We start from the raw sequence: 27,921 nt of genomic DNA, 5'->3' as shown, positions 1-27,921 counted from the left end.
GTCATTTTGACTATTGATTCTTCCAGTCCACGAACATGGTGTATCTTTCCATCTGTTTACATCTTCTTCAATTTCTTTCATCAGCATCTTATAGTTTTCAAAGTACAGGTCTTGTGTCATCTTAGGTAGGTTTATTCTGGGATTAATGTTTTCTTTTTTTTTTTTTCCAGAGCATTACCCTATATTTGATGTTCAAGGTTCATGTACAGGTATTCCTTAACCTAGACAGACAGATACAAGTCACCATTCTCCGCTAATTTTTGAAATAACTTTAAACTGTAATCCAGAAATATGGAACGCTTCACGAATTTGCGTGTCATCCTTGCGCAGGGGCCATGCTAATCTTCTCTGTATCGTTCCAATTTTAGTATATGTGCTGCCGAAGTGAGCATGATTAATGTTTTCTTGATGTAGTGAAGGATCTTTAAAAATTTCAGTATGAGGGTTCATTTATCAAACGTGTGCCAGTCACCTGTGCAGTGTGCTAGAAATATAATGGTGATCAAAATAGGCATTGTCCTTGTCTTCTCAGTGTTTAGTAGGAAGTTAAGATACCTCCCCATCCCAGGAACAACAAACAAAATGAATGCACTTTTTTTTTTCCATTTATTTTTATTAGTTGGAGGCTAATTACTTTACAATATTGTAGTGGTTTTTGCCATACATTGACATGTATCAGCCATGGATTTACATGTATTCTCCTTCCCGATCCCCCCTCCCACCTCCCTCTCCACCTTATCCTTCTGGGTCTTCCCAGTGCACCAGGCCCGAGCACTTGTCTCATGCATCCAACCTGGGCTGGTGATCTGCTTCACCCTAGATAATATACATGTTTCGATGCTGTTCTCTCGAAACATCCCACCCTCGCCTTCTCCCACAGAGTCCAAAAGTCTGTTCTGTACATCTGTGTCTCTTTTCCTGTTTTGCATATAGGGTTATTGTTACCATCTTTCTAAATTCCATATATATGTGTTAGTATACTGTATTGGTCTTTATCTTTCTGGCTTACTTCACTCTGTATAATGGGCTCCAGTGTCATCCATCTCATTAGAACTGACTCAAATGAATTCTTTTTAATGGCTGAGTAATATTCCATGGTGTATATGTACCACAGCTTCCTTATCCAGTGAATGCACACTTTGATAAGTGATATTACAGTGTACTGAAATAGAGAAGAAAGGAGGGACATAGGACACTGGAAGTCTTAGAGTGGTTAAGAAAAACTTCTCTGAGACTATGGAATGTAAAATATAGAAGACAAGAGAAAACTAGACATTCAGAGAGTTTAGTGACAGTTGCAAAGCCACCAAGGCAAAAAAAGCTTACTTACTAGACAGTTCTTGGAATAAAAAGAAGGTAGGTGTGACTTAGCAGCAGCAGGTGTGACCTAGGCAGAGGAACAGTAGCACAAGATAAATATGGAAGAGTAGATGGGCCGTACTGTGTGAAAGTTTGTAGACTAAAAGTCATTTGGATTTCATTCTCAGTGCAGTTGCAAGCTGTTAAAAGATTTTCAGCGGAGGTATTGACATGAAAGTGTTAAATAGATCACTTTGGCTGTCGTGTAGAAAGTGCTGGATGAAATCAAGGAGACTAGACAGGAGGCTCTTGGCAGTAGTTGGTATAAGATATAATAATGATGACCTGAAATAGGATGGTGCCAGTGGAGACCTAAGTGGAGATTTTGGGAAGTGGAACTGAGGGGCTTGATGAACATGCAGACTAGGGAAAGAGAATTCACTACTTTTAGCTTTCTAGCATGAGCAGCTTGGGTTGATTCTTAGGGCTATTTAATGACAGTAGAACTAGGAGAAAATTGAATTAAGTTTTGCGTACATTGGACCTTCCTGAGTAGTTTAGATGGTAAAGTATCTGCCTACAATGTGGGAGACCTAGGTTCGATCCCTGGGTCAGGATGTGCAACCCACTCCAGTATCCTTGCCTGGAGAATTCCATGGACAGAGGAGCCACAGTGGGCTACAGTCCATTCTAGTCGCAAAGAACTGGACATGACTGAGTGGCCAACACGCTTTGCATATATTAAGTTTGCCATTCTTCTGAGACATCCTGGTGGAGATGTGGGGCAGTCAGTAGGATGTATAAACTGATGCTCTAAGTAGAAGGGTAGTTAGTTAGTTAGTGAAGTCGCTCAGTCATGTCCGACACTTTGTGACCCCATGGACTGTAGCCTACCAGGCTCGTCAGTCCATGGAGTATTCCAGGCAAGAGTACTGGAGTGGGTTGCCATTTCCTTCTCCAATAGCAGAAGGGTAGGCTGGAGATAAAAACTAGGAAGGTAAGTGCATAGAGGCCATGTAAAGTCACAAGAATGGATGAGACACCTAGGAGCCAGAGTGAGAAGTGCATGGTTTCTAGAAGGTGGGAATGGCAACAGAGCATAGGTAACTGGATTGGTTTCAGATAATTAGGAGGAGAGACATTTTCATCATAACTCAAAGGCAGTAGACCCATACCGGTACAGATGCAAGAAGCTTTGTACATTTGGTTGGCTCTTAGGTGAAATAGTTTCAATCTGATGGCTTCTCTATTTGCTGAAGTAGAATCCATGGTTGTCTACTGAGGAGAAGGAGGGTACACAGGCATTTGAGCAGGGTTGGCAGGTTTGAGATACAGAAGAAACATGGTAGGATTTCCCAGCACTATCTTGGATCCTGTTGGCCTTAAATTTGTAATGTTTCAATCTGCCTGGGTTGAAATGAATGAGCTATTACTTTAAGATACACAACTTTACACACACACACACACACACACACACACACAATTTGTATAGTTTAGTATTTTTGAGGTGCAGTTAGCTCTACGTTTGCTTTGGTGAATGATTCTCCTCAATTAATTTATCATCATCTTTCTCAGGATTTTCATCAGAGTGTAAAGCTGTTTTTGCTACTTCTGAATAGATTAAATATATTCTTGTGATATCTAGTGAAGCCAGTTGTGGGACATGACATGTAGATATTAGCTTCAAAATAAGATACACAGTGTAAACCAGAGCCAAAACTAAAGAAAGATTTTCTAGTAAGTAGGAAAATGTTGTCTTGCATATTTGAGAGAGCTCAGTCAAGCCTCTGACAAGTTTTGAAATGACACTATGACACAAAGACTCTCTCTGGAGGGGCAGTCAAATTAAAGAATAATTGGAAATGTGTTTTAAGTTTTACAGGATTACCACTATTTAAGTAATGTTGAAATACCTTTTGTTCTTAAAAAAAGACTGAAAGTACTTCTTGGACTTGCCATCACCTTTCTGTTCATCTACCATCCATGATTCTATTCCCCAGTATAACAAAATTATCAGGAAAAGTTGTCTGTATTCCTTATTTCTACTTCCTCATTGCCCAGCCATTGTAATTCAGACTTTCATCCTGTCCACTCCCATGCTAACTTCTTGCATGGCCTCTGAATTTCACTCATGCACACCCCTGCCCCTGCATTCTTCAAAATTATTTGATGACTTTGAAATAAAAAATCACTCCCCTGCTTAAAATCAAGTTTTAGACCCACACCCAAAGTGGTCTGGGCTGAGTCCAGGCATTGCTCTATTTGGAAAGTTGCTCAGATCATTCTAATGCCAAACAGGCTGAGAAACTCTGCTCTAGTGCCTTCTCTCCTACTCAGAAAGAGTGAAAGCTGAACAGCCTTACGGTATACAGGGCTTCTGCCAAGCTCTCTGGTGTTTCACCTCTTCCTTTCGAGTCATTGGCTTTCTTCAAAGATGTGGGAACTTTGTTCTTCTCATCACTGTATTTCTAGCACTAGAATAGTGCTTTCTGGTAAATGTTCAGTAGATATTTGTGTAATTAATGAATATTTTACAGATACTGTTTGTTTCTTCTGTAGTAGTGATTATCTTGTGATTAGTGCTGATTAGGTTGCTGGCATTTTGACTCTTCAAGAATGCTACCAAAATTATACTATTGCAACAAACATCACAGGCTAATCATTCCGTCTTATTTATCTGTGGCTGCTTTGGGTCTTGGCTGCGGCATGCAGGGTCTTCATTGCATCACACAGATTTCTTTTTAGTTGCAGCCTGCATCCCTTGCACTAGTAGCGGATTCTTAACCACTGGACTATAGTCCCTTCAACTATTCCATCTTCTAACACTGACTCCTTTTTTACTGTCAGAATGCCCGCTTTTCTTTTTTTGTTTGCTGGTGTGTGTAGTATTGACACTTCAGATCTTTCCTGGTGTCCTGTTTCTGTTTTTATTTGGGGTAATTTTTTTTTCCTATATTGATACTTACCCACTGTCTTCTGTGGGTAAAAAAGACTGATCTTACCAGTGTTTCCAGTCAGTAAGAGAATCTTTCTCTTTCTGTGGGTAAACAAACTGTTCATAATGTTTCTAGTACATAATCTTTAGATTACATGTCCTTCTCCCCTATGTTTATTCTTAATAGATGCAGGGGGGCTGTTCCTTTGGTGTAAAAAACCAAGGTGGAATTGATGGAGAGGGTTAGATTCTAAAGAGGAAGATCATAGGAAGTAATTGTTTCTGAGGTCAGTGTTTGAAGCCTAATTGATGCAAGGTTGAGATTTTACTGAATCTGGGCCTATAAAAGTCTTTCTGTAAAAATCCATGTAGTAAATATTTAGGGTTTGGTGAGTTAAGTGCTTGAGTGCAGGGTGGTCAGCCCCATGCATGGCAGCTTGGGAAATGCTGGGAATTTAATGGCCCTAAGAGCAACCCTCAACCAACTGAATAGATCCCCCAGCTTTCTCTTTCCTTAGGAGGAGGATTCTAAGTCATGCTTTTTGTGATTCCTCAGAGGGGCTCTTGCAGGACTGAACTCCAGTTATCCACAGAAGTTAATGAGTTCTTAATAGACTTTTCTCCTGTGTCTCACTTTTCCTAATCCCCTCAGGTATGCTTCCTGGGATCTCCGCCTCCCCCCATTCCACCTCAATAAACTACTTGCCCCAGAGTTATTTCAGGGTTGTGTTTTGAGTTAAGACAAAGGAAATCCAAATGACTTAAGTCAGTATTAACAAAACTATTATTATTAGCAGCGTACAGCTTTTTCCTCTCTCTCCCTGCACTGGGAATATATGTTGTGGCTGCCTTAATGATTGACATTGGTAGCAGAAGTGAATGGGTTGAAGAAGAAAGTATTAGATACCAATCTACCATTCCTTCAATTCAGCTCAGCCTTACTCTGCGCTGGTTACTGTCATTCTTTACAAATGATCTTCTTCTGTCTTCCGCTCTTTGTTCCTAAAGAAAACAGTAAACCATCTGCAACTTGTGAGACATTTACCTCATAGTATACGAAAAGGTCCCAGCCTTGGTTATCTGCTTGTGAGCCAGATTGGATTTACTGTTTTCTAAAAGTTGATAAATTCTGTGCTGGAAAGTAATTTAAGAGGCCGGGTACTATATATTGAATACACTGTGTCACAAGTAAGTAGTTGTAAAATATGTATTTCTATAACCAAACTTCAAATAACTTAATTGACAGGGCTTTCCCAAAACAAATACTGAAATGCAAAAAATGCAGTAAAATCACAAGTAACAGTTTTCCCATTAAAGTACTTACTCTTTAAAATATTTTTTTTTTTTTACTGTCTGGGGGAATTGAAGGTCTTTTTCCCTCTTGTGATCTGTTTCTTCCATAATGAGGAGAATTATATCAGTTACCTTTCACCATTATAGAAGGTGTTTCTAGGCTCATAGTGTGGTAATTTTGATGTTTTACTATCTGAGGCTTTCAGGGAGACAAGTGCTAAAAAAAAGTTTCAGGTTTAGTATATACTTTTAAACTTATCTTCTTAAAATAGACCAGTTCTTTTCAAAACTGTATTAAAATGAGCTTTATATCAGAAGCATGATGATAGTTTTCATTTTTATTTTTTTCCTCTGGAAAGCTTTGTTTTTCTATGTTGTTGTTGGTTTAATATCCTGTTCCCCGTTTTTGGTTCTTAGTTCATCATATAATTGATCCCCACATTCTTTACTTTTATTGCTACTTTAATAACCAGCTGAAATTGGATTTTATTTGTAAATTTATTGCTGTGATCTGCTGTAATCTGGGGGTAGCCAAATCTTGTGTAAGTTACACTTTTCTTTATTTCAGTTCAGTTCAGTCATTCAGTCATGTCCAACTCTTTGCGACCCCATGGATTGCAGCATGCCAGGCCTCCCTGTCCATCACCAAGTCCCGGAGTTTACTCAAGACTCATGTCCATTGAGTCAGTGACACCATCCAACCATCTCATCCTCTGTTGTCCCCTTCTCCTGCCTTCAGTTTTTCCCAGCATCAGTCTTTTCAGATGAGTCAGCTCTTCGCCTCAGGTGACCAAAGTATTGGAGTTTCAGCTTCAACATCAGTCCTTCCAATGAGTATTCAGGACTGATCTCCTTTAGGATGGACTTATTGGATCTCCTTGCTGTCCAAGGGACTCTCAAGAGTCTTCTCCAACACCACAGTTCAAAAGCATCAATTCTTCAGCACTTAGCTCTCTTTATAGTCCAACTCTTTCTTTATTTAGTTTCTTTTAATTTAACTGTATGTGAGTGTTAAATAGTTTAACAAGTATTAATGTTTTTTCTTGTGCCAAAATATATTGGGGGTGGGGGGAATGTTACTTTTCTTGGAATATATTTGGGTGTGTGGTTACGATGTAGTTTTTTTTTTTGTTTTCTCTCAAGTTAAGTGTTACTCGTGGATGTTTTCTTTTCCAGGCTCTTCTTTACCTAGGATAGTGGTTTTTGTTCATTTTCGTCCCATCTTACTTTTCACCACCTCTCAGCCTCCACATGCTTCTGCAGCCTCACACACCTCAGCTTTCTCACCAGCTTTATCATCAGAGTATTGTCCATTGCTCAAAGCTGGGCTAAGAATCCACCAACTCCATCTCATTATTTATTCACCCTTTTGACTCCAATCCCCAGGGTCCTCTTTGTTCTCTGAATGCTTACAGAGAGTACTTACTCTGTCGTATGTGTGTCTGCTTTAACCGTTTTTAGTTACCGTGAGTGTTATGCCTCTGCTGCCTTCTATATTAGCTTTCAAGGGCAGAGTGTTTTCTCAGCTGTTTGCTATTTCTTTTAATATTTCTTCAGTATTACTTATCACATAACGGGCACTTAGTATTTAACTAATTGTTCATATTAAATACCTAGTTACTTAGTTTTCTGCTTGTAATTTCTCTCAAGGCAGTCCTGCAGATTTTTAAGTGTTTTGTTTGTTTTTTTTAATAGATGTAAAAAAAGATTGGTCTGACCATGCTCTGTGGTGGGAAAAGAAGAGAACTTGGCTTCTCAAGACGCATTGGACCTTGGATAAGTATGGCATTCAGGCGGATGCTAAGCTTCAGTTCACCCCCCAGCACAAGCTGCTCCGCCTGCAACTTCCCAACATGAAGTACGTGAAGGTGAAAGTGAATTTCTCTGATAGAGTCTTCAAAGCTGTTTCTGACATCTGTAAGACGTTTAGTAAGTACTGTATCATTTCTTCATGAAATTATGAGTTGTGTGATATGTATATGACTGACATTGAGTTTATCTCAAGGAGTAGGGATTGGGGTGAGCAATCTGTGCTTGTGTGTATGTGAAATTATTACTTTATTCTTTAACGTTTTTATATTTAAGTTAAAGAAATACTGAGTTAAACTAGAACAGGAGTCTAGTAGAGCTCTTTCCTTTCTAGAAGTATATCATATACTTATTATTATTGAATATCTCCTTCTGATGACCTTATTTTTATGGAAAGGAGAAGGGAACAGGCATTATTTTCAGAGGAATGTAGCTTTTGTAGTGTTCCCTTCAGTGCAAATCAGTATTTGCACTGATTCAGGCAGATTGTGTCACTTCCTTCACTGGAGGGCTGGCACAGTTCCTAAGGAAATGACCACGCGTGTTGGCATCCTTACCCGGTCTACAGTTTGACCACTCTTGTAGCAGTTCTGTTTATGTTTTCTGAAATGAGATGTGGATTATGTTTGGTTGACCCAGTTCTATCATATGCCAGGAAGTATTTAACCATCAGAGAAAATCTGAATCATTCTCATCATTAATACATAATTCTGTCATACCATAGATTTGGGGGAAATACAGGATATTACTGTTTTGGTCTAATAACTCAGATTACAAGGTTTTTTTATGCTTAATGGAATTTCTAAGAAGAAAAATAAAAATACAGAAAAATTCTAAGACTTATGTAGCATTTACCTAAATGTCATCTAGAATTAATAGTTGATGTTTTGTCATTTTGCTAAACTTTTAAAGTCAAATAATCTAGGTAAGTTTTGATTCGTATTCTTGTCTAATTTCCCTTTATAAAGCAGCTACTGTCATAAGGTTAGTGTGTCTCTTTCCAGTACTTTTGAAAATACATAAATACACATAGAAGCACACACACATATTCATATCTGTGAGTGTATATACTCAAATATGTTACTGTAGTTGTTGTACAGTATCTTACATTATTTTGTACATGTGTGGTGGAATCTCTCTTTTGTGTTTGTGTAGAAGTAGAAGGTAGAATTGTTTTAAGTGTATACATAATTCATTTCGGGTACTGTCAAATTGCTCTCCCAAGTGGTTATACCAGTTTACATTCCAGCTCGCAGTGTGTGAAAACCTATTGCCCGAAGCCATCACTAACACTTGAATGTTGTCAGTTTTTAGTGTTTGTTTCTCTGAGTGAAAAAAAATACAGTATTGCATTTTAGTTTATAAAGATAGCTATATTTTTATGTCTTAGCTGGCCATTTCAGTTTCTTTTTTTTTAATTGCTTGTTTATATCACTTATCAATTATTTTTAATTAATAAACTTTTTTAGAATAGTTTTAGGTTCACAGCAAGATGAAGCAGAAAGTATAGCGTTCCTATTTACTCTCATTTCTGCACATACAACCTCCCCACTGTCAACACTCCACACCAGCGTTGGACATTTGTTATAATGATAAACCTTCATTAACACATCATTATGACCCAGACTCCATGGTTTACATTAGGGTTTACTCTTGATATTGTATAGTCCACAGTTTGGACAAATGTATAACCGTTATTATAATACCATACAGAATAGTTTTACTGTCCTGAAATCAGTGCTCTGCCTTTTCATCCCTCCACTACCAACCCATGGCAGCTGTTCGTTTCTTTACTGTCTCTGTAATTCTGCTTTTTACAGAATGTCATACAGTTGGAATCATACAATATGTAGGTTTTTCAGGTTATCTTTTGCTTAGTATACAGATTTAAGTTTCCTTCATGTCCTTTGATGGCTTGATAACTCATTTTTTTAAAGTGCTGAATAACATCCCATTGTCTGGATGTGCCAGTTTATTTTCCACACCTACTGACAGATGTCATAGTTATTTCCAAGTTTTGCGATTATAATAAAGGTGGTATAAACGTTTATGTGCAGGTTTTTTTGTGAACATGTGTCTTTTACTCCCTTGGGTAGATTCTGAGGAGAATGATTGTTGGATCATATGGTAGGAAGATGCTTAGTTTTGTGGAAAACTGCTAAACTGTCTTCCTAAGTAACCATGTCATGTTGTGGTCACATTCAGTAATGAATGAGAGTTTTCATTGCTCTGAATCCTCACCAGCATTTGGTGGTGTCAGTGTTCTCGATTGTGGACATTCTGATAGATGTGTAGTGGCTTAGCACTCTTACAATTTTGCATTTTAATGATAACATAAAATGTCGGACCTATTTTTATATGTTTTGGTGAGGTGTCTGTTTAAAAGTCTGTGACCTATTTTTTAGTCAAGCTTTTTGTTTTTTTTACTGTTATATTTTAATAGTTCTTTGTATACTTTGGGTAACAATCCTTTGTCAGATATGACTTGCAAATATTTTATCCTGGTCAGTGGCTTATCTTTTCTTTTTTTTGGCAGTTTCTTTCACAGAGCAGAAATTTTTTATTTTTATAAAGTCTAGCTTATCAGTTATTTCTTTTCATGGTATGGTGTGTAATTATTTTTTATAAATACATTTTTGAATTTGATTTGCTAATAGCTTATTAAATATTTTTGCATTTATGTTCACTAGAGATATTGTTCTATAGTTTTCTTGCAGTGTCTTTGTTTGATTTTAGTATTAAAAGTAATGCTAGCCTCATAGAATGAATTAGGAAGTATTTCCTCTGCTTATGTCTTCTGAAAGAGATTGTAGAGTATTAGTATAATTTCTTCCTCAAAGATCAAGGAGGAAAGCTCCTTGACATGGGTTTTGGCAATGATTTTTTGGATATAGCATCTAAAGCACAGGCAAAATAAACAGACGGGATTACATCAAACAACAAAATTTCTATGCAGCCAAAGAAGTGATCAGCAGAATGAAATATAATCTATGGAATGGGAAAAATATCTGCAATCCATGTGTCTTATAAGGAGTTAATATTCAAAATATATAAAGAGCTCAATCAAAATCCCCCAAATAACCCAATTTAAAAAATGGGCAAAAGACCTGAATAGACATTTTCCAAAGGAGTTTTACAAATAGGCAACGAGGTAAGTGACATGAAAATGTGCACATCACCGTTGATCATTAGGGAAATACAAATTAAAACTACAGTGAGATATAGCTTACATTTGTTATAATTCGGTTCAGTTTAGTCACTCAGAGTCGTGTCCAACTCTGCAACCCCATGGACTACAGCACGCCAGGCTTCCCTGTCCATCACCAACTCCTGGAACTTGCTCAAACTCATGTCCATCAAGTCAGTGATGTTAGTCTTGTTAGAATGCCTATCATCAAAAAGACAAGTGATAAAATGCTGGCAAGGATGTAGAGAAAAGAGAACCCTTGTGCACTCTTGGTGGGACTGTAAATTGGTGTAGTCACTATGGAAAACAGTGTGGAGGTTCCTCAAAACACTAAAAGTAGACTACCATATGACCCAACAATTCCACTTCGGGGAATATATCCAAAGGAAATTAAAACACCATGTCAGAGAGGTAACTGCACCCCCATCTTCATAGCAGCATTATTTATAATAGCCAAGACGTGTAAACAACTTAAGGGGAGGAATTGGATTAAGGTGGTCAAAAGGTGTAAGTTAAGTACTTGGGGATGTGGTATATGCCTGTTGACTAGAGTTAACACTACTGTATGGTTTATTTGGAAGTTGTGAAGAGAGTAGATCATAAGAGTTCTTAACACAAGGAAAATACTGTGGTGATCAGTATATGTAAGTTCACAGTATATGTAAGTTAAGTCATTATGCTGTACACCTTAAACTTACGTAGTGTTGTATGGCATACCTGAGGTATGTCAGGCATACCTCAGTATAACTAGAAAAAATGTTTGGTAGAATTTAAGTGAACCTGTCTGACTGGCCCTAGTGCTTTCTGTTTTGGAAGGTTATTAGTGATTCAATTTCTTTAATAGGTATAGGCTTACTCAGTTTGTCTGTTTCTTTTCTTGTGTGACTTTTGGCAGACTACTTTCTTAGTTTTTTATTTGGTAAAAATTATCTTGGTTTTCTTTTGTTATATTAGAAAATGCTCCTGTGTAGTGATTAAATGAGGTTCTTTGTTATATTTTCCTTTCCTTTTTGAAAGAAACACTTCTGGCAAAAGCATGCCAAGTTCTTTTTTTTTTTTCTTTTTTTTTTTTTTGCCAAGTTCTTTTATATAAGGTGAGTTCTGACATGCAGGCTTTACAAGTGAAGAGCCTTGTTAAGAGTTCATTTTTGTCATTTTTTTAGATTCCACATATAAGTGATATATGAATATTTCTCCTTGTCTGACTTCACTTCATATTCTGATGTGTCCTGGCATAGTTTTAAGTTTATTCTGTTTTTATTGTAATTCTTAGATTTATAGTTATCAAATTTGTGTAATTTTCAACCATTAGTTCTTCAACTAATATTTGGTGCCCCTTCCCACACTTGCTATCATTTGCTGGACTTGTTTCATATATGCTAGAGCAATTGTTATTCTTCCGTAAGTTGCTGATGTTCTCTTCCCTTTTTTGGTCTTTATTCTCTGTTTCATCTTGGATAGTGTTCACTGCTATCTTCAAATTCCTTGATCTTTTGTTAATCCCATCCAGTGTTCATTTCAGATGTATTTTTCATCACTAGAAGTTTGGTTTTGGCCTTTTAAAAATACATAAATTAAAAATTTTTTCTTCATTATTTTTATGCCTTTCCTTTCTTAAACATGTGGAGTGTACTTATAACAGCCATTTTCATATCTTTGATTACTGATTCTATAATTGTGGTTATTTCTGCATCTGTTACACTGCCGCCCCCCCCCTCCCCCCCCCCCCGCTTTACTCCTGATAATGGGTTGTATTTTCCTGCCTCTTTTTTGTCTGGTAATTTCTGTTTGAATGTTAAGAGTCTGTTAATTTTACACTGTTGGCTGGATTTCTTTGTGTATTCCTTTAAGTAATGTTGGGGTTTTGTTTTTTTTCTGCCAGATTTTTCAGTCAGATTACTTGGAATCAGTTGGATTCTGTTGATACTTGCTTTTAAACGTTATTAAGGGCAAGTCCATTAGTCTGGAGCTAATTTTCTTCCGGGGATTCTTCTCAATGTCCAGTGTATTAGGAAGACTTTCCCTCACAGGTGTACAGATCTGTATTCACCCAGATCCCCAGAGAATAACTGCAGATCTCCAGAACTCTCTTCTCTCTGGTACTCTGGCCCACAAATTCTAGTCATCTTGGCCTCCCTAGGTTCCATCTCAGATGTCTCAACTCAGCAAGACCTGACTCTGTTTGCCCCCTCCCCACCCTGAACTACTTCTAGACAGTAAGCTGGTATACTCAAAGAGCTCATTGGTTTTTTCTCTCCGCTCCTGTGCTCCTTGTTGTCTAATATCTGAAAAACTTTCTTTCCTCTTCCTTTATTGTTTAAATAAAGCAGGAGGGTAAATCACATTCTTGTTACTCTGTCTTGTTGTTAGTTGCTAAGTTGTGTCTGACTCTTTGCAACCCCATGGACTGCAGCACACCAGGCTTCCCTGTCCTCCAGTGTCCCCTGGAGTTTGCTCAAATTCATGTCCTTTGAGTTGATGATGCCATCCAACCATCTCATCCTCTCAGTTGCCCCCTTCTCCTCCTACCTTCAATCTTACCCAGCATCAGGGTCTTTTCTAATGAGTCAGCTCTTTGCATCAGGTGGCTAAAGTAGTGGAGCTTCATCTTCAGCATCAGTCCTTCCAGTGAATATTCAGGGTTGATTTCCTTTAGGATTGACTGGTTTGATCTCCTTGTTAGCTTCTAGAGGCCTCCTGAATTCCTTGACTTGTGACCGTCCTCCTTTTTCAAAGTCAGCAACAGCAAGTCCAGCTCTTCTTACTTCTCAAGTCTATATGACCTCTCCTGTCTTCTCTCTCCTCTGCTTCCTTCTGCCTTTCTTTTCTGTTAGGCAGGCTTCTTGTGATTGCTTTGAGCCCACTGAAAGAATTCAGGATAATCTCCCTAAAATCAGTTGATCAGTAACCTTAATTCCATTTACAAAGTCTTTTCACAGCAGTTGCTAGATTAGTGTATGATTGTATAACCAGGAGCAAGCATTTTAAGGAGCTATCTCTAGAATTCTGCCTGCCACAGATTCCTTTCTGTCAGTCAGTCACTGATTGTCCATACATAGAGATATCTGATAGGAAGCTCTAGTTGAATGGGGTTTAGCTTGTTTAGTTTATCCCTCTAAGGGGTAGTTAGACATTGAGCAAGCCTTTTCAAATGTCAGTATCTAAAGGATCTTTTCTCTAGGGCTTTTCAGATTTTCCTCTAAGGAATCCTAAAGGGTGTGTATCTAAGGGGTAGGTGTAATTCAGTATGGGACAGGATTCATTTTTCTTGTCTCTTTTTTGAGCATATGATCATGCTTGATGTTTAGCATAGTGAGTCCATGTGTTTCCCATTGGTGTCTCCTGCAGACACCTTGATTTTCTGTTTGTCCACTTTACTAAGTATTTGCTTCTCTCCCATCTGGCTTTTGTCTCAGCATTTTTCTGATGTTGCTTATCTGATGTTTTTCTCCTGTTTTGTCCTTTTAGGTTCATGTTTAATTTCTTTACATTTTGCTGTGATATTTTGAAAAGACTGAGAGTAAATGCAAAAACGCAACCTACATGTTTAATTGAAAACTCTTAAGAAAATTCTGTTTTTAAACAAAATCTGTTTTATTATTTTACCTGAGTACCCTTTTCCACTCCTTCATTTCCCATTTCCTCAGCGCCATAATTTTTGAGATACATATGCTGTATGTATATTACATAATTATATAGGTAATTTATGTTACCTGTCTTCCACTAGACTTGTACTCTACTTGATAACATTGATTTTGAACATTGGATTTTATTGCTGTATAGTTTATTATTTTGTTGTAAATAGATCCTGGATCACTGCTTTGTGTAGTCTCATAAATGCTACTATCTCTTTATATGATTTAGCATAAAGGAAAGACAGCTTTGTATTTTGGTATGCCCATCATCGTCCTGTAAGTGTATTTTATTTTAAATAAACATTATTTAATTATTTGTGTTCTTCACCAAGCCCACTCTTACACATGTGATTTAGATTCCTAAATTCACTAGTTTAATTTCTTCCTGATGTAAGACACAGAGTAAATACATAAGTCCTAAGTTCCTGTATCAGCAAAATAGTATCGCATATGGATTTACTTTTTTTGGTTATTGCTGTAATGAAATGAAAACCACTTACTCACAGACTTCATGTGTAGCCAACAGCTACCTTGCTGCATATAGAGTTGCCTATCATTAGAGAAATAAGATGTTGTTCTCCTCTTCCTACCCTTTCCCTTAGCTGCAAATTCTCAAGAAAAAGTTGAAATCAAAATTACCTATAGAGATTTAAAATTGAGATATAATTGACACATAAATGTAAACATCAGGTGTACAACATAATGATTCCGTATTTATATGTATTGTGACATGATCACCACAGTAAATTTAGTTAACATCCATCACTAGAACTTTTATAAAACAAGCTGTTGGAGCCCCTGAGTCACTAAGAGTATTATCTGGGGGTGTGACCTAAACATATGTTTTTAATATAATTACTTTTACATCACAAGCAGTTCTCACGGGCGCATATAGTTAGGAGCTGCTTCATCTGCCTATGAGCAAAAAGCTAGTTAACAGTTAACAGTACCCATTTTTCTAAAAATGTTCATAGCTGGTTTGTGAGCTGACAGGAAATGGCCCATGAACAAAAATCTCAAAGGATGAATCATGTAGTGCAGTGATTCTCAAGAAGAAAGGACGTACCAGAAATTTAGGAGGCGTTTTCCAATTACACATGCTTGCTTTCCTCCATCCCACCAAACTTAGTAATGGTAAACTGTGGTAGAAGCAGGTCATATCTCTCAGGCGTGATTAGTTTTATATCCTGTGTACTTTTTAGATTTTTCACCCTGTACCAGTTTATGATTTGCTTTGGAGAAATGAATGGGTGGAGAGAGAGATTACCACCGCCACCCTGCCCCCACTTAATGCTGACGTAGAGGAGACAAGTGATTATTCAGAAGCTTGGAATTTTCTAATGTCTTTATTTACTCCCAGCATGGCAGTGGTGGCATTTAGAGCTGAGGGTACCCTGAGAATTGAAAGTACAATCCATAAATCATTAGATCTCTTAGCATGCTAAATCTTGTTTCTTTTAAAAATAGTCTAGGAAATGATGATTCAGTTCTGTTAATTAGATAAATATGGCTCAAAAGACATACTTGAAATATCTTCTGAATTTCTGAATCTACATAAACACAACGTAGCACTACTGATTCAAATCGCCAGAATTACTTTCAAGGATAAATGGGTTACCTTTGTTATGGAATTGTGTCCTTGGGCTCTTTAATCAATAGAAGTTGAAAAGAGGTGAGGAATTCAGGCACGGCTTTATTGGGACTCATGCTATCCCAGGGCAAAAACAAGTAACAGGTCCCCTTGCTCACTCTCTGAGGGAGGGTGGACTGGTTCCTTAAGTCGGGATCTGGTGGGAGCAGATCTGTGGGTTGGGCTGGAGGGGTGGTTAGATGATCTGTCCACCCCTTGGTGCTGTGCGCAGGGATCATGCTCAGTACCCTACTTCAGCACCTGCAAAATGAAAGTTGGTTTGAGGCCTTTTTGTATCTTATTGTTCATAATTGCCCTGATTGCACATGCATGCAGTTGTTTTTAGTTCCTTATAATTTATTTGTTGCTTGAGGAGACATTTGTCCAGGTGCAAGCACTCTGGTAAAGGGTCCCAGGTCCCAGCCTTATCTCAACTTGTATGTACAAGACTGAAGAAAATCTTTTATTTTTAATTTTTTGACTTTAGCTAAAGAAGTCACTGTACTACTTTTAACTTTAAAAAGACCTGCCTGGAAGCTTAAGTGACAGAATTTAAGGAACAAACATTTATTTTTAATATCATCTCTGCTGCTTACTACCTAAGATGTTCACCTACTCTTTGGTAAAGTATTTGTTCAGGACAGTTTTACTGCTAATTCCATGTTCATGTTTCAGAAAAGTATTCACCCCGAAATAGCATGTAAGTACAAAACAAAAACCTAATGTATACCAGAATGTTCCTAATAGTAAACTTCAAATAACCAACAGAGAAACAAACAAACAAAATTCCATTTAGTTATTGAAAGATTTGGATTTCTCTTTTAAACATGGTTCAAGGTATAAATAAGTAAAAAAGAAAGTTCAGTGTGGTTTGCAGTGGTATCTACCATGTTAACTTTTATATGCAAATTAACTGATCTGAAGAAAGTGAAAGTCACTCAGCTGTGTCTGACTTTTTGCAACCCCATGGACTCTACAGTCCGTGGAATTCTCCAGGCCAGAATACTGGAGTGGGTGGCTGTTCCCTTCTCCAGGGAATCTTCCCGACCCAGGGATAGGACCCAGGTCTACCTCATTGCAGGCGGATTCTTTACCAGCTGAGCTACCAGGGAAGCACTGATATGAAGAAATCTAGTAGAAAAATGAGCAAAGGAAGGAATAATATAAATAGCTAAAAACCCATGAGGAAGTGTAGTTCATCACTAATAATCAAAGAAATGTAAATTAAAACAAGGAGATACAAATACTGTTTTAAAAATAAAGCTTTAAAAAAATAATACATGTACCCATGTTGCTACATTTTGGCCTTAAAATTTGTTTAACCTTTGATCCAGTAATTCTATTCCAGTGAATTTCTAAAGAAATAAAACATGGAAAAGTAGGTATATATAGATGTTTGTAGAACCATTATTTATAATGGTCACAGTATTGGAAGAATGGGCACAGTTTTATACATCTGTTAAAATGATCACTGATTCACAGTCATATTCCATTTTTCACAAACAGGTTTTAAATGTTTTAGTACTGTCTTGTAATTTCCAAATGTATACCATGATTGTATATATTTTTTTTAATTAGAAAAAAACATTAATACCTAATACTTAAGAAGTATTTATTGTGTGTCAGGTCCTGTGCAATCATTGAATTTTCATAAACACCTCCTGTGGTGGTAGTTTCATTTTACGCATGAGGAAACTTGGATGCTAGTAGGCTAATTAGTAGCTTTCCCAAGTCATGCAGCTAATAGTGTAGCTGAGATGTGAATCCAAGTAGTTTGGCTGTGTGCTTCTGCCTCAAATTGTGCATCATCACCTCTGCAGCAGTGTGGCCCATCCTAGTTCTAATTTCCTCCAGATAAAAAGCTTCCTAATACTGGGTTGAGTCTAGTGGAGACTGTGGGTTTCTCAAAGTACAGATTACCCGCTGTCAAACTCTAACCCATTGACTTAGCAGTCTCCAGCATTACAAGTTAGGCAGGGACTTGGATTTCATTGTCTGTTCTCCTCATACTGACAGATGGTGTAGATGCCACCAAACTGCAAGAACACAACTAGCACTTCTCCTTTCTGCTGCTTTTTTTCCTTGGCTTTCCCTCTCTTTACATTTTATTTTTTAATTAACTTTATTTTTATATAATTGATGCATAATAAACTGTACTCATTTAAAGTGTACAGTTGAATGAGTTTCACAAATGTTTCCATCTCTGAAACTATTAATACCACAATCAGGATATAGAACATTTCCATTAACTATCAAACTCTAGCCTAACAGTCAGTGATCTTCTCTGTCACTGTAGATTTGCTGTCATTTTCTGGAATGTTGTGAATGAAATCATACAGTATATACCCTTTACTAATTGTCTTCTTCTATTTAGATAATAATTTTGAGATGCATTCATGTTATTGAAAATGTCAATAGTTTTGTGGGGTTTTTTTGTTTTTTTTTTTTTACTGATGACTTGTATTGCATTCTAAGAGTAGTGTTCCACTGATACGAAAATATAACATGTTCTTCCACCTGTGTTATTTCTAGTTTTAAGTTTTGTGAGTAAAGATGTTATAAATATGCTTTTCCTTTTCTTAAGTAAGAGTGGAGTGTCTAACTTTATAAAGAACATGTTTAACTTTATAAAAAAACTGCCAAGCTGTTTTCAAAATTTTTCATTTTGCGTTCCCAGCAACAGAGTATGAGAGTTTCGCTTTCTCTCTATCATTACCAACACTGGGTATTATCAGTCTTATTCATGTTGGTCCCTCTGATGGGTATACTTGTGTCTTGTGGTGTTTTTTTTTTTTTTTTTTTTTTGTCTTGTGGTTTTAATATGCACTTCATGACCATTAATGTTGAGCATCTTTGCGTATGTCTCTTGGCTATTCTTATGTATTCTGTGGTGAAATGCTTATCCAAATCTTTAGCCCACTGATCTGCTTATTATTAAATTATATGGGTTCCTTACATATTTTGGATACAAGTCTTTTGTCATATATACATACTATATTATGTGAATATTTTGTCCCAGTATACAGCTTGTCTTTTTGTTTTCCCAACAGTTTTTTTTCTTGTAGTAAAGGGCAGTTTTTGTGTGTGTGTGTGTGTGTGTGTGTTTTAATTAGGAGTGTGGGTATCCTATCTAAGAAATATTTGTCTACTTAAATTTTCTTTAGGTCTATGATGTGCTCAGTTGCTTAGTCGTGTCCAACTCTCTGCAACCCCATGGACTGTAGCCCACCAGGCTCCTCTGTCTGTGGGATTTTTTAGGCAAAAATGCTGGAATGGGTTACCATTAACTCCTCCAGGGGATCTTCTGAATCCAGGAATCAGACCCTTGTCTCCTACATTGGCAGGCAGATTGTTTACCACTGTGCCACCTGGGAAGCCCAGGCCTGTGATATATGAAATTAATTTTTGCATATTGCATTAGATGAGGGCTAATGTTCTTTTGCAGGAGGAGAAGGGGGCGACAGAGGATGAGATGGCTGGATGGCATCACCGACTCGATGGGCATGAGTTTGAGTAAACTCCGGGAATTGGTGATGGACAGGGAGGCCTGGCGTGCCACAATTCATGGGGTCACAAAGAGTCGGACACGACTGAGTAACTGAACTGAATGTTCTTTTTGAGAAATACATGAATTTCTCATTTAGCACTGTTTATTGAAGAGATTAAAAAAAAAGCAAGAGAGTTCCAGAAAAACATCTACTTCTGATTTATTGACTACACCAAAGCCTTTGACTGTGGATCACAACAACTGTGGAAAATTCTTAAATCGATGGGATTGCCAGACCACCCTATCTGTCTTCTGAGAAATCTTTATACAGGTCAAGAAGCAGCAGTTAGAACTGGACATGGAACAACAGACTGGTTACAATAGGGAAAGGAGTGTGTCAAGGCTGTGTACTGTCACCTGCTTATTTAACTTCTGTGCAGAGTGTATCATGAGAAATTCCAGGCTGGATGAAGCACAAGCTGGAATCAAGATTGCCGGGAGAAATATCAGTAGCCTTAGGACGCAGGTGACACCACCCTTATGGCAGAAAGCGAAGAACTGAAGAAACTGATGAAAATGAAAGAGAAGAGTGAAAAAGTTGGCTTAAAACTCAACATTCAGAAAACTAGGATCGTGGCATCTGGTCCCATCACTTCATGGCAAATAGATGGGGAAACAGTGACAGACTTTATTTTGGGGGGCTCCAAAATCACTGCAGATGGTGACTGCAGCCATGAAATTAAAAGATGCTTGCACCTTGGAAGAAAAGCTATGACCAACCTAGACAGCATATTAAAAAGCAGAGAGATTACTTTGCCAACAGAAGTCCATCTAGTCAAAGCTATGGTTTTTCCAGTAGTCATGTATGGATGTGAGTTGGACGATAAAAAAAAGCTGAGCACCGAAGAATTGATGTTTTTGAACTGTGGTGTTGGAGAAGTCTTTTTGAGAGTCCCTTGGACTGCAAGGTCCATCCTAAAGGAAATCAGTGCTGAATAATCATTGGAAGGACTGATGCAGAAGACACTTAAGTCATGTCCGACTCTTTTGCAACCCCATGAACTGTAGTCTGCAAGGCTCTACAGTGGCCACCTGATGCAAAGAACGGACTCATTGGAAATGATCCTGACGTTGGGAAAGATTGAAGGCAGGAGGAGAACAGGGATGACAGAGGATGAGATGGTTGGATGGCATCACCAACTTGGTGGACATGAGTTTGAGCAAGCTCTGGGAGTTGGTGATGAACAGAGAAGCCTGGCATGCTGCAGTCCATGGGTCGCAAAGAGTTGGACATGATTGAGTGACTGAACTGAACTAAATTAAGAGATTTCCCTTTTCCTTTGAATTGCCATAGCTCCTTTGTCCAAAATAATTGGCTGTGTCTGGATTTGTTTCTGGGTCCTCTCTTCTAATCCATTCATTTATATGTCTTATCATTTATCCAGTAATTGCATAGTTTTAATTGATGTGAATTTATGATGTCTTAAAATCAGGTAGTTTAAGTCTTCCAACTTAATTCTTTTTCAAAATTGCTTTCACTATTATAAAATTTATAAGGAAATGAGAACAATTCTATAATCAGATTGTTCAGAAGAGTAAGCTGGAATTTGGATTAGAATTTCATCAAATCTTTAGCTCAATATGGGAGGAACTGACTTCTTAACTTGGACTTCCCTGGTGGCTCAGTGGTAAAAAATCTGCCTGCCAATGCAGGAGAGGCAGGTTTGATCCCTGGGTCTGGAAGATGCTTTGGGGAAGAAAATGGCAACCTACTCCAGTATTCTTGCCTGGGAAATCCCATGGATGGAGGAGCCTCGAAGACTACAGTCCATGAGGTCGCAAAAGAGTTGGACATGACTTAGTGTCTAAATAACATCACCAACTTCTTAGTCATTCCTGCTGTTTATGGACATGGTGTATAATATGTAATGTAATATATAAACTTATTTGGGTCATTTTTAATTCTTTTTGTGTAGCCGTATTGCTGCTGCTGCTTCTTTTTTTTTTTTTTTTTTAAGCCATATTGCTTCTTATATATTTTTTGGTTTTTTTAAAATCCACTTGGTGATTTTCTTTCTTTTTTTTTGATGGGCGACTTTATACTCCCAGCTATCATTAACTGTACAATTAGAGACATGGAATTGTAGAACAGCAGACATAAGAAAATATTCATTATTTTGCCCGTTTTTCATTATGTGTACACATCAGGTTCTTTGCATGAAAATGAATAGAATAAACTCAGAAATCTGTCGACATTTGGTATCAAGGTAGAAAAGTTTGAGTTGATTAAAATTTTGAGATTTGGTAATGGTGTGAAAATATTTTCTTTACATTTACTTTATGTATCTAGTATAACTTATATACAGAATGAAGCAACCATATAATATAAACCTTAATTCCATAGAGTTTTGGTTTAAAATATATATAAATAAGAGCTCTTATTATTTTCTTTCTGTACCATAGTATTATCTTTCTACTTTTAAGTAACTACATTTATTGGATAGTTATGAATTAAGTGTGCTTTGGTATATTGTTTTTAAAAGTGTCATATTCTAGTGTTTTGCATGGCATTAGTATCTGGCAAAATACAAACATGCACAGAAGGAAATTCAACTTCTTTTTTTGAAATGGATTCATAGATTTACCAAGTGTAATGTGTTTAAACTTTCCATTATCCCAGTAAAATAATGTTTTTTTCTTAATTGTAACAGACATCAGACACCCTGAAGAGCTTTCCCTATTGAAAAAACCCAGAGATCCAACAAAGAAAAAAAAGAAAAAGCTAGATGACCAATCTGAAGATGAGGCACTTGAACTAGAGGGGCCTCTTATCACTCCTGGATCAGGTGAGTCTTTGACTAAGCATGGGTTCAGTGTGAGAACCATGAGAGCTGTGTGCCTGTGTGTGTGTGTGTGTGTATTTGAAATGTCGTTGATTTACAATATTGTGTTAGTTTCAGATATTGTAGCACAGTGATTCATTTATACACACATGTGTAGAAGAAAAAAAAAAATATATATATATATATGTTCTTTTTCAGGTTCTTTTCCCCTATAGGTTATTTTAAAAATATTGAGTACAATTCCCTGTGCTGTACAGTAGGTCTTCCTGTCTGTTTTTTATATCAATATAAATGGACTAAATAGTCTGGAGAGTGGTCAGGTTAAAGAACACTCTCCTTCTGCATGTTTTCCCTCAATCATCACCAGAGTCTGTCACGTGTGATCATCGTGTCAGGTGTTAGTAGTTGAATCAATAATAAGAAAAGCTGGTTCTGTGCTCAGGAAAAGTCAAAAGGAGACAGTACCTTAACTTATCTCAGTTCTTGGCATTGCAGAAATTGAAGGGTTTTTTTAGCATTTAGTTCCATTTTGGGACTATTTTGTGGAAACCACCACTATTTAGTTAAGACATTATTACTTTTATCAGGTTACTTAAAACTTCTATGCTTTGCATATGCTAGTCTCTTAGTGCCTCTCTTTTCTCTTGAAGAAGCTTTCTCATATTTCCTTCCATTACTTCCCCAACCTGAACCTTACTGAACCCCTACTTCCCCAACCTTATGACTTCCCCTGCTGTCAAAAGTCACCAGACTTTCTGTGTTTAGTATTATATTATGTGTTCTCCCCTAATAACTGTAAGGTCCTGCATGAAGAGACTGTTTCTTACCTTTTTGTTACTAGGACCTAACAGCATATGGCATACAGTAGGAACATGGGCAGTGTCTATTGAGAAGTTAGATGACTAATCAATTAGATTACATGGTTCTTTGGTTTCTGAAAATTAGTTTCCCATGTTTCCAGTGGCTGCACATTTATAAATCCATTTCTTAGGATAGATCTCAGAAGCAAATAAATAAACTAATTTTACTAATTCAGTTCATTCCTGTTTTTTAAAATTCTGCGGTGATAATGATGGTAATGAAAGTAAACAGGGAATACAGACTTATGTATGCCCAGAACTATTTCACACACTTTACCCGTGGAAACTCATTTAATTCTCACTACAACCCATCAAAGTGGATTATGTTATTATTCACATATAAAGATGAAAATATGGCACAGTAAGTTCAGTCACTCAATCATGTCTGACTCTTTGCTAACAGTAAGGTTAAGAGCCATAAAAAAGGCTAAGCACCAAAGAATTGATGCTTTCCAATTGTGGTGCTGGGGAAAACTCTTGAGAGTCCTGAGGACTACAAGGAGAGCAAACCAGTTGATCCTAAAGGAAATCAACCCTGAATGTTCATCAGAAGGACTAATGCTGAACCTCCAATACTCTGGCCTCGTGATGTGAAGAGCCGACTCACTGGAAAAGACCCTGATTCTGGGAAAGACTGAGGGCAGGAGAAGAGGGAGGCCGAGGATGAGATGGATAGATAGCATCATCAACTCAGTGGACATGAATTTGAGCAAACTCTGGGAGATAGTGAAGGACAGGGAGACCTGGTGTGCTACAGTCTATGGGGTCGCAAAGAGTCAGACAGAGCGACGGAACAACAAAATTAGGAACATCTAAGGTCACATACCTTGTAACCTTTATGTCACTACTCATGTACTGATTACATCTGGGAGCTACCAAGAAATAAGATAGTCTTTACTCTTAAGTAATTTATAGGCCAGTGGGAAACTATAGTTACTGTATTTAAGGAGGTAATACATAAACGTTAAATGAATATTATAGAAATAATGTTATAAGAATTTAGAAGACAAAACAATTCCAAGTAGGGTGTATTCAATTTTCAGGTTGGGGAATTAAGTTTGTGAATTGGCTAGGATTCCAGTGGCTAGGATTTTGATTGGAAGAATAGGTGATGCACGTAGAAAGAATGATATTAACAAAGAACATCCTGGCAAAAGAGAAGTACAAGATGTGTAAATAAACCATTTGAGCCAGTTCATAGGGGAGAGACCTCCAAGGAACTTCTGGATCACACTAGAGGGTATTTAATGTCAGGCTGAGGAATATAGGCTAGTGCATTGTAGAGTCACTGGTTTCTGAATATGGTACAAAATGAACAAATCATTACTTAGAAAGAATATCAAATTTAATTCCAGTAAAATATGGAGGAGGGAATGAGGGGAAAGAATAGTGGTAGAGCCTACAGATTAAGGAGGTCAAAGAGAGTAAAAGAGTGTGTCTCATTAGAATACGATTAAAATCTGATTTAGACTTGGTGGTTTATATAGATGAAGCCATGTGACAGTAGACAGAATCTCTGCTTTCAGTTTTTTGTTGTTTTTTATTTCTTTTTTTTAGTTTAAATGAAAACTCACTTAATTCTTACGATGAAGAACTACATAGAAAGGTATATTTATGGGATGATTTTAGAGTGGTTGAAATCAGGCAGGATTGGTCTTATAGCTGCAAGGAAGAACTTTTATATAGTGCTTTAAGAAAAGACAATTAGAAGACAAAAGATAATGAATTAAGACAAGGGAAAGCTACAAATATTTTAGAGTAAGTAACTGTGGGTTTCTTTTCTTTCTTGTTTTAAATTGAGGTGTTACATATAGTAAAATGAACAGATTTTAAATTATAGATGAATATTTGCGGATGCATACAACTTGTCACCACCCAGAACTAGGTATAGCATGTAACATGATGCCAAGACCCCAGAAGGCCTCTTGCATGCCTTTTCCTGTGCCTCTCTCACCACAGAATAGTGTTGGGCTGGTTCTTGAACCTCATGTGAATGGAATCAGACACTGTGTGTGCTCTCTTGTGTCTGTGAAGTGACTGTTTTCAGTTGAAGGAGTTTTTTTTTTTAATAGGCTTTAGTTGTCTACATCCAAGCAGTTTAAAAACATTTGAGGAGTTGATGTGAGATGCTAAGAAAGTACATAAAGATAGTGATACGTAGAGGACGGATTATCTATCGAGAAGTCCCATACACACATGAGAAGTAATAAGAGATTAATTTTTAAAAGAAATACTAAATATCAAGTTTGCCTGCTTTTATCATTTGTCATTTGTTAATACATTGTTAATACTAATGTCAATGTTTGGACCAAATGGTGGCAGATTTGATCAGTTGCATTTTATGTTCATGTAAATAGCAACAGGTCTATACATCTCAGCTTATGACGTCTTCTGAGGATCAGACACTGCTCAGTGCTACACAGAGGTTCCTGCACCGCAGGGGTTGGTCAGGAATCCGTGTAATTTTCATTCTACTGAGGCAGAAACAGGCTGAGTTTCCTTTAGTGCCTGTGTACTTCCTGAATTATGAGCATCTGTGTGAGCATGGTTAACAATTACGTATTTATGTGTTTGTGTATCTTCATTTCATCCTTATAGAACATCTGTGATTTTGGTGGCATTATCCGCACTTTACTTACAAGGAAAGACCATTACAAGGGTTAAGTAATTTGCCCAAGGTCACAAAGCTAATCAGGGACACAGCTAGGATTCAAATCCAGATTGGTCTGGTTCTAGCACTCATGTGTCGAACCATTATGTAACATCATCTCTCCAGTTTTTAATGTTTAAAGGTGAATACTTTGTGAATTCTAGTAGGAATATTTGATAAAATATTGGTGTGTAAAGTTTACTTCAACAAAGCTTTTTTTATTTAATATTTCAAAAGGTAAAGGATCACGAGTGAATTAGTGATTCTCAAACTTTAGTCAGATTCTTACCCAGAAATATGATAAAATTCTGAGTGTTTGCATACCTTGGTTGCAGGCTCTGCTCAGGTGACACTCTCTAGTGCTTTGCCTCTTGCTGGCTGTAACTAGGTAAATATCTAATCTCCAAGTACCTGTGAGGAGGGACCATTGGAAGTAGCCTGACCCCATGTCGGGGGGAAGCAATTTTTCCATGTAAGAGTTAACTTTACTGTTTAGTGCTGATTTACAGATTACTAAATCAGGATTTACTATGGAAGTAGAAAATTACTTCATTAGGAACTTTTCTAGGAAATCTTAAAGGCAGCTCAACAAAGGAAAAGTCTGGGTCCTAAGGTATTCAAGGAAGTCAGGAAAATCACCATGCAGGATGCCATTGTTCCTAACTAGAATTTGCCATTTTAAACATCAAAGCATTTTTTAAAAACTATTCTTTAATTATAAAAGTAATAAGTTTTTAATATTTATAGTAGGTGGCCCATACTGTAGTGCTTGTTAAAGTCTTTGTTTCTCATCCTTATGGTTTTGAAGTTATCATTCTGTGGTGTTCAGCAAACTCATCTATTTTGTTGCTGAGTACATATGCTACCTCATCTTACCCTTTATTAGTTTTCTGCTTCAGCTCTGGTTTAAATTGGGCAATCAGGAATACAGGCTGGTTGAGATTGTCCCTGAACTGGGACCTGAAAGGAATTTAAAATGCACATACCCTCTGACCTAGCAGTGCTGCTAGGATTGAGAAATAGTACAAAAATGTTTATCGGAACGCACTGTCTGCAGTAGCAATGGCAACGTCAGTAATAAAACTAAGATGAATAACTGCACACCGATTGGGAATGGCATAAATAAGTTATGGTGCCCGGGAGGCAGTGTGTTTAGCTGCAGTCGAGTCGGACTGCTGATTTATAGCTTGGCTCTGCAACTTAATAGTTCTTGACATTGGACACATGTATGAACTTCTCTGTGCCTCAGTTTGCTCCTCTCAGATGACGACAGTGAGGCTGTTGAGAACACCTACATGAGCTATTACTGTAGGCTGCCTGACAACAAATGGGAAAACGAAGTGAAAGTATGGAGTGTACATTATACAAAGTATAGGTAAATAAGAAGAAAGGGAATCGATTGAATGGCTGATTCTATTAGGTGTTGTGTAACGTAGGGGAATATATTTTGTTTTAGAAACTTCATAAAGAAGTTTCCTTTCAAAAAAAAGTTTCATTTCCACATCTTATTTACATGTATGGTCTCTATAGCAGAATTATCCTTTGCCCAATTGAGCTGGAGTATTGTTCTCAGCCCTTTTATAAATAACTTTCTCAAAATGCCCTTGTATTTTAAGGTTCTTTGCTTTACAACTAAATATTCCAATTTCTTCCTCAAAGGCTAAAAGGGAACATTGCAGCCTCCTTTGTTTCTTCACATTCTACATGTTCACATTCTACAAATTGTTTCAGTATTCATTGGTAGAACACATTTAGAGGTATCAAATCAGATAACCCTGTGGTTAGTAAAAGTTGGTTTTTGGTTTTGTTTTTTTTTCTTTTTTACTTTATATTCTCTTCCTAGACTCTGTCTTGACAACTTTAAACATCTCTAGCCTTACCATCACTTTTTCATGGGTAGTTGTTTCTATCATTCTGTGTTTGTGGGTGGTGTGGGTTAGAGATGACAGGAAAGAAATTCCTAAGCATATTCCTAAATTAGGTAAGGAAAACAGCTATTTCATTAACAGCATCCATTTAACAATGTTACACCCATTTATACTTTTTCTTTTTAAAAATTATTACTACAGGATAAAATATATTAACAGAGTTGGAACTTTGAAGGGGATGTGCTTTTACTTAATGTCACTCTGAATTTTTTTTTAAAGTCTTAATCAAATCTCAGTTTTTGTAGTTTAGATGACAGAGACTAGATCATCAGTGGACTAATTCAACAAATTTTTTTTTTAATGTAGTCTCTTTTTTTAAAAAAAGGTATTTTAAAAAATGTATGCCTAGCCCTTTAACACTGAGG

General features: G+C 37.1%; 1 protein-coding gene and 1 non-coding gene across 4 annotated transcripts in view; one reads left to right on the top strand and one right to left on the bottom strand.

Moving 5' to 3' along the window:
* The window catches only part of FERMT2 (FERM domain containing kindlin 2), a 73,312-nt gene that overhangs the window by 22,141 nt on the left and 23,250 nt on the right, over positions 1-27,921 (top strand). For all 3 annotated transcript variants that reach the window (XM_065942056.1, XM_065942055.1, XM_065942054.1), the window contains exons 3-4: positions 7,223-7,456; positions 21,987-22,121. In XM_065942056.1, the coding sequence (XP_065798128.1) occupies positions 7,223-7,456; positions 21,987-22,121 (369 nt within the window). The remainder of the gene's footprint in view (positions 1-7,222; positions 7,457-21,986; positions 22,122-27,921) is intronic.
* Positions 286-392, bottom strand: LOC136172702 (U6 spliceosomal RNA). Its single transcript, XR_010664056.1, has one exon. It is a non-coding gene; the product is annotated as a U6 spliceosomal RNA (small nuclear RNA).

Source organism: Muntiacus reevesi, chromosome 7 (genome assembly GCF_963930625.1).
Source record: "Muntiacus reevesi chromosome 7, mMunRee1.1, whole genome shotgun sequence".
Classification (NCBI taxonomy): domain Eukaryota; kingdom Metazoa; phylum Chordata; class Mammalia; order Artiodactyla; family Cervidae; genus Muntiacus; species Muntiacus reevesi.
Note: the sequence above shows the minus strand (reverse complement) of the source record. Positions and strands in the feature narration are given on the sequence as shown.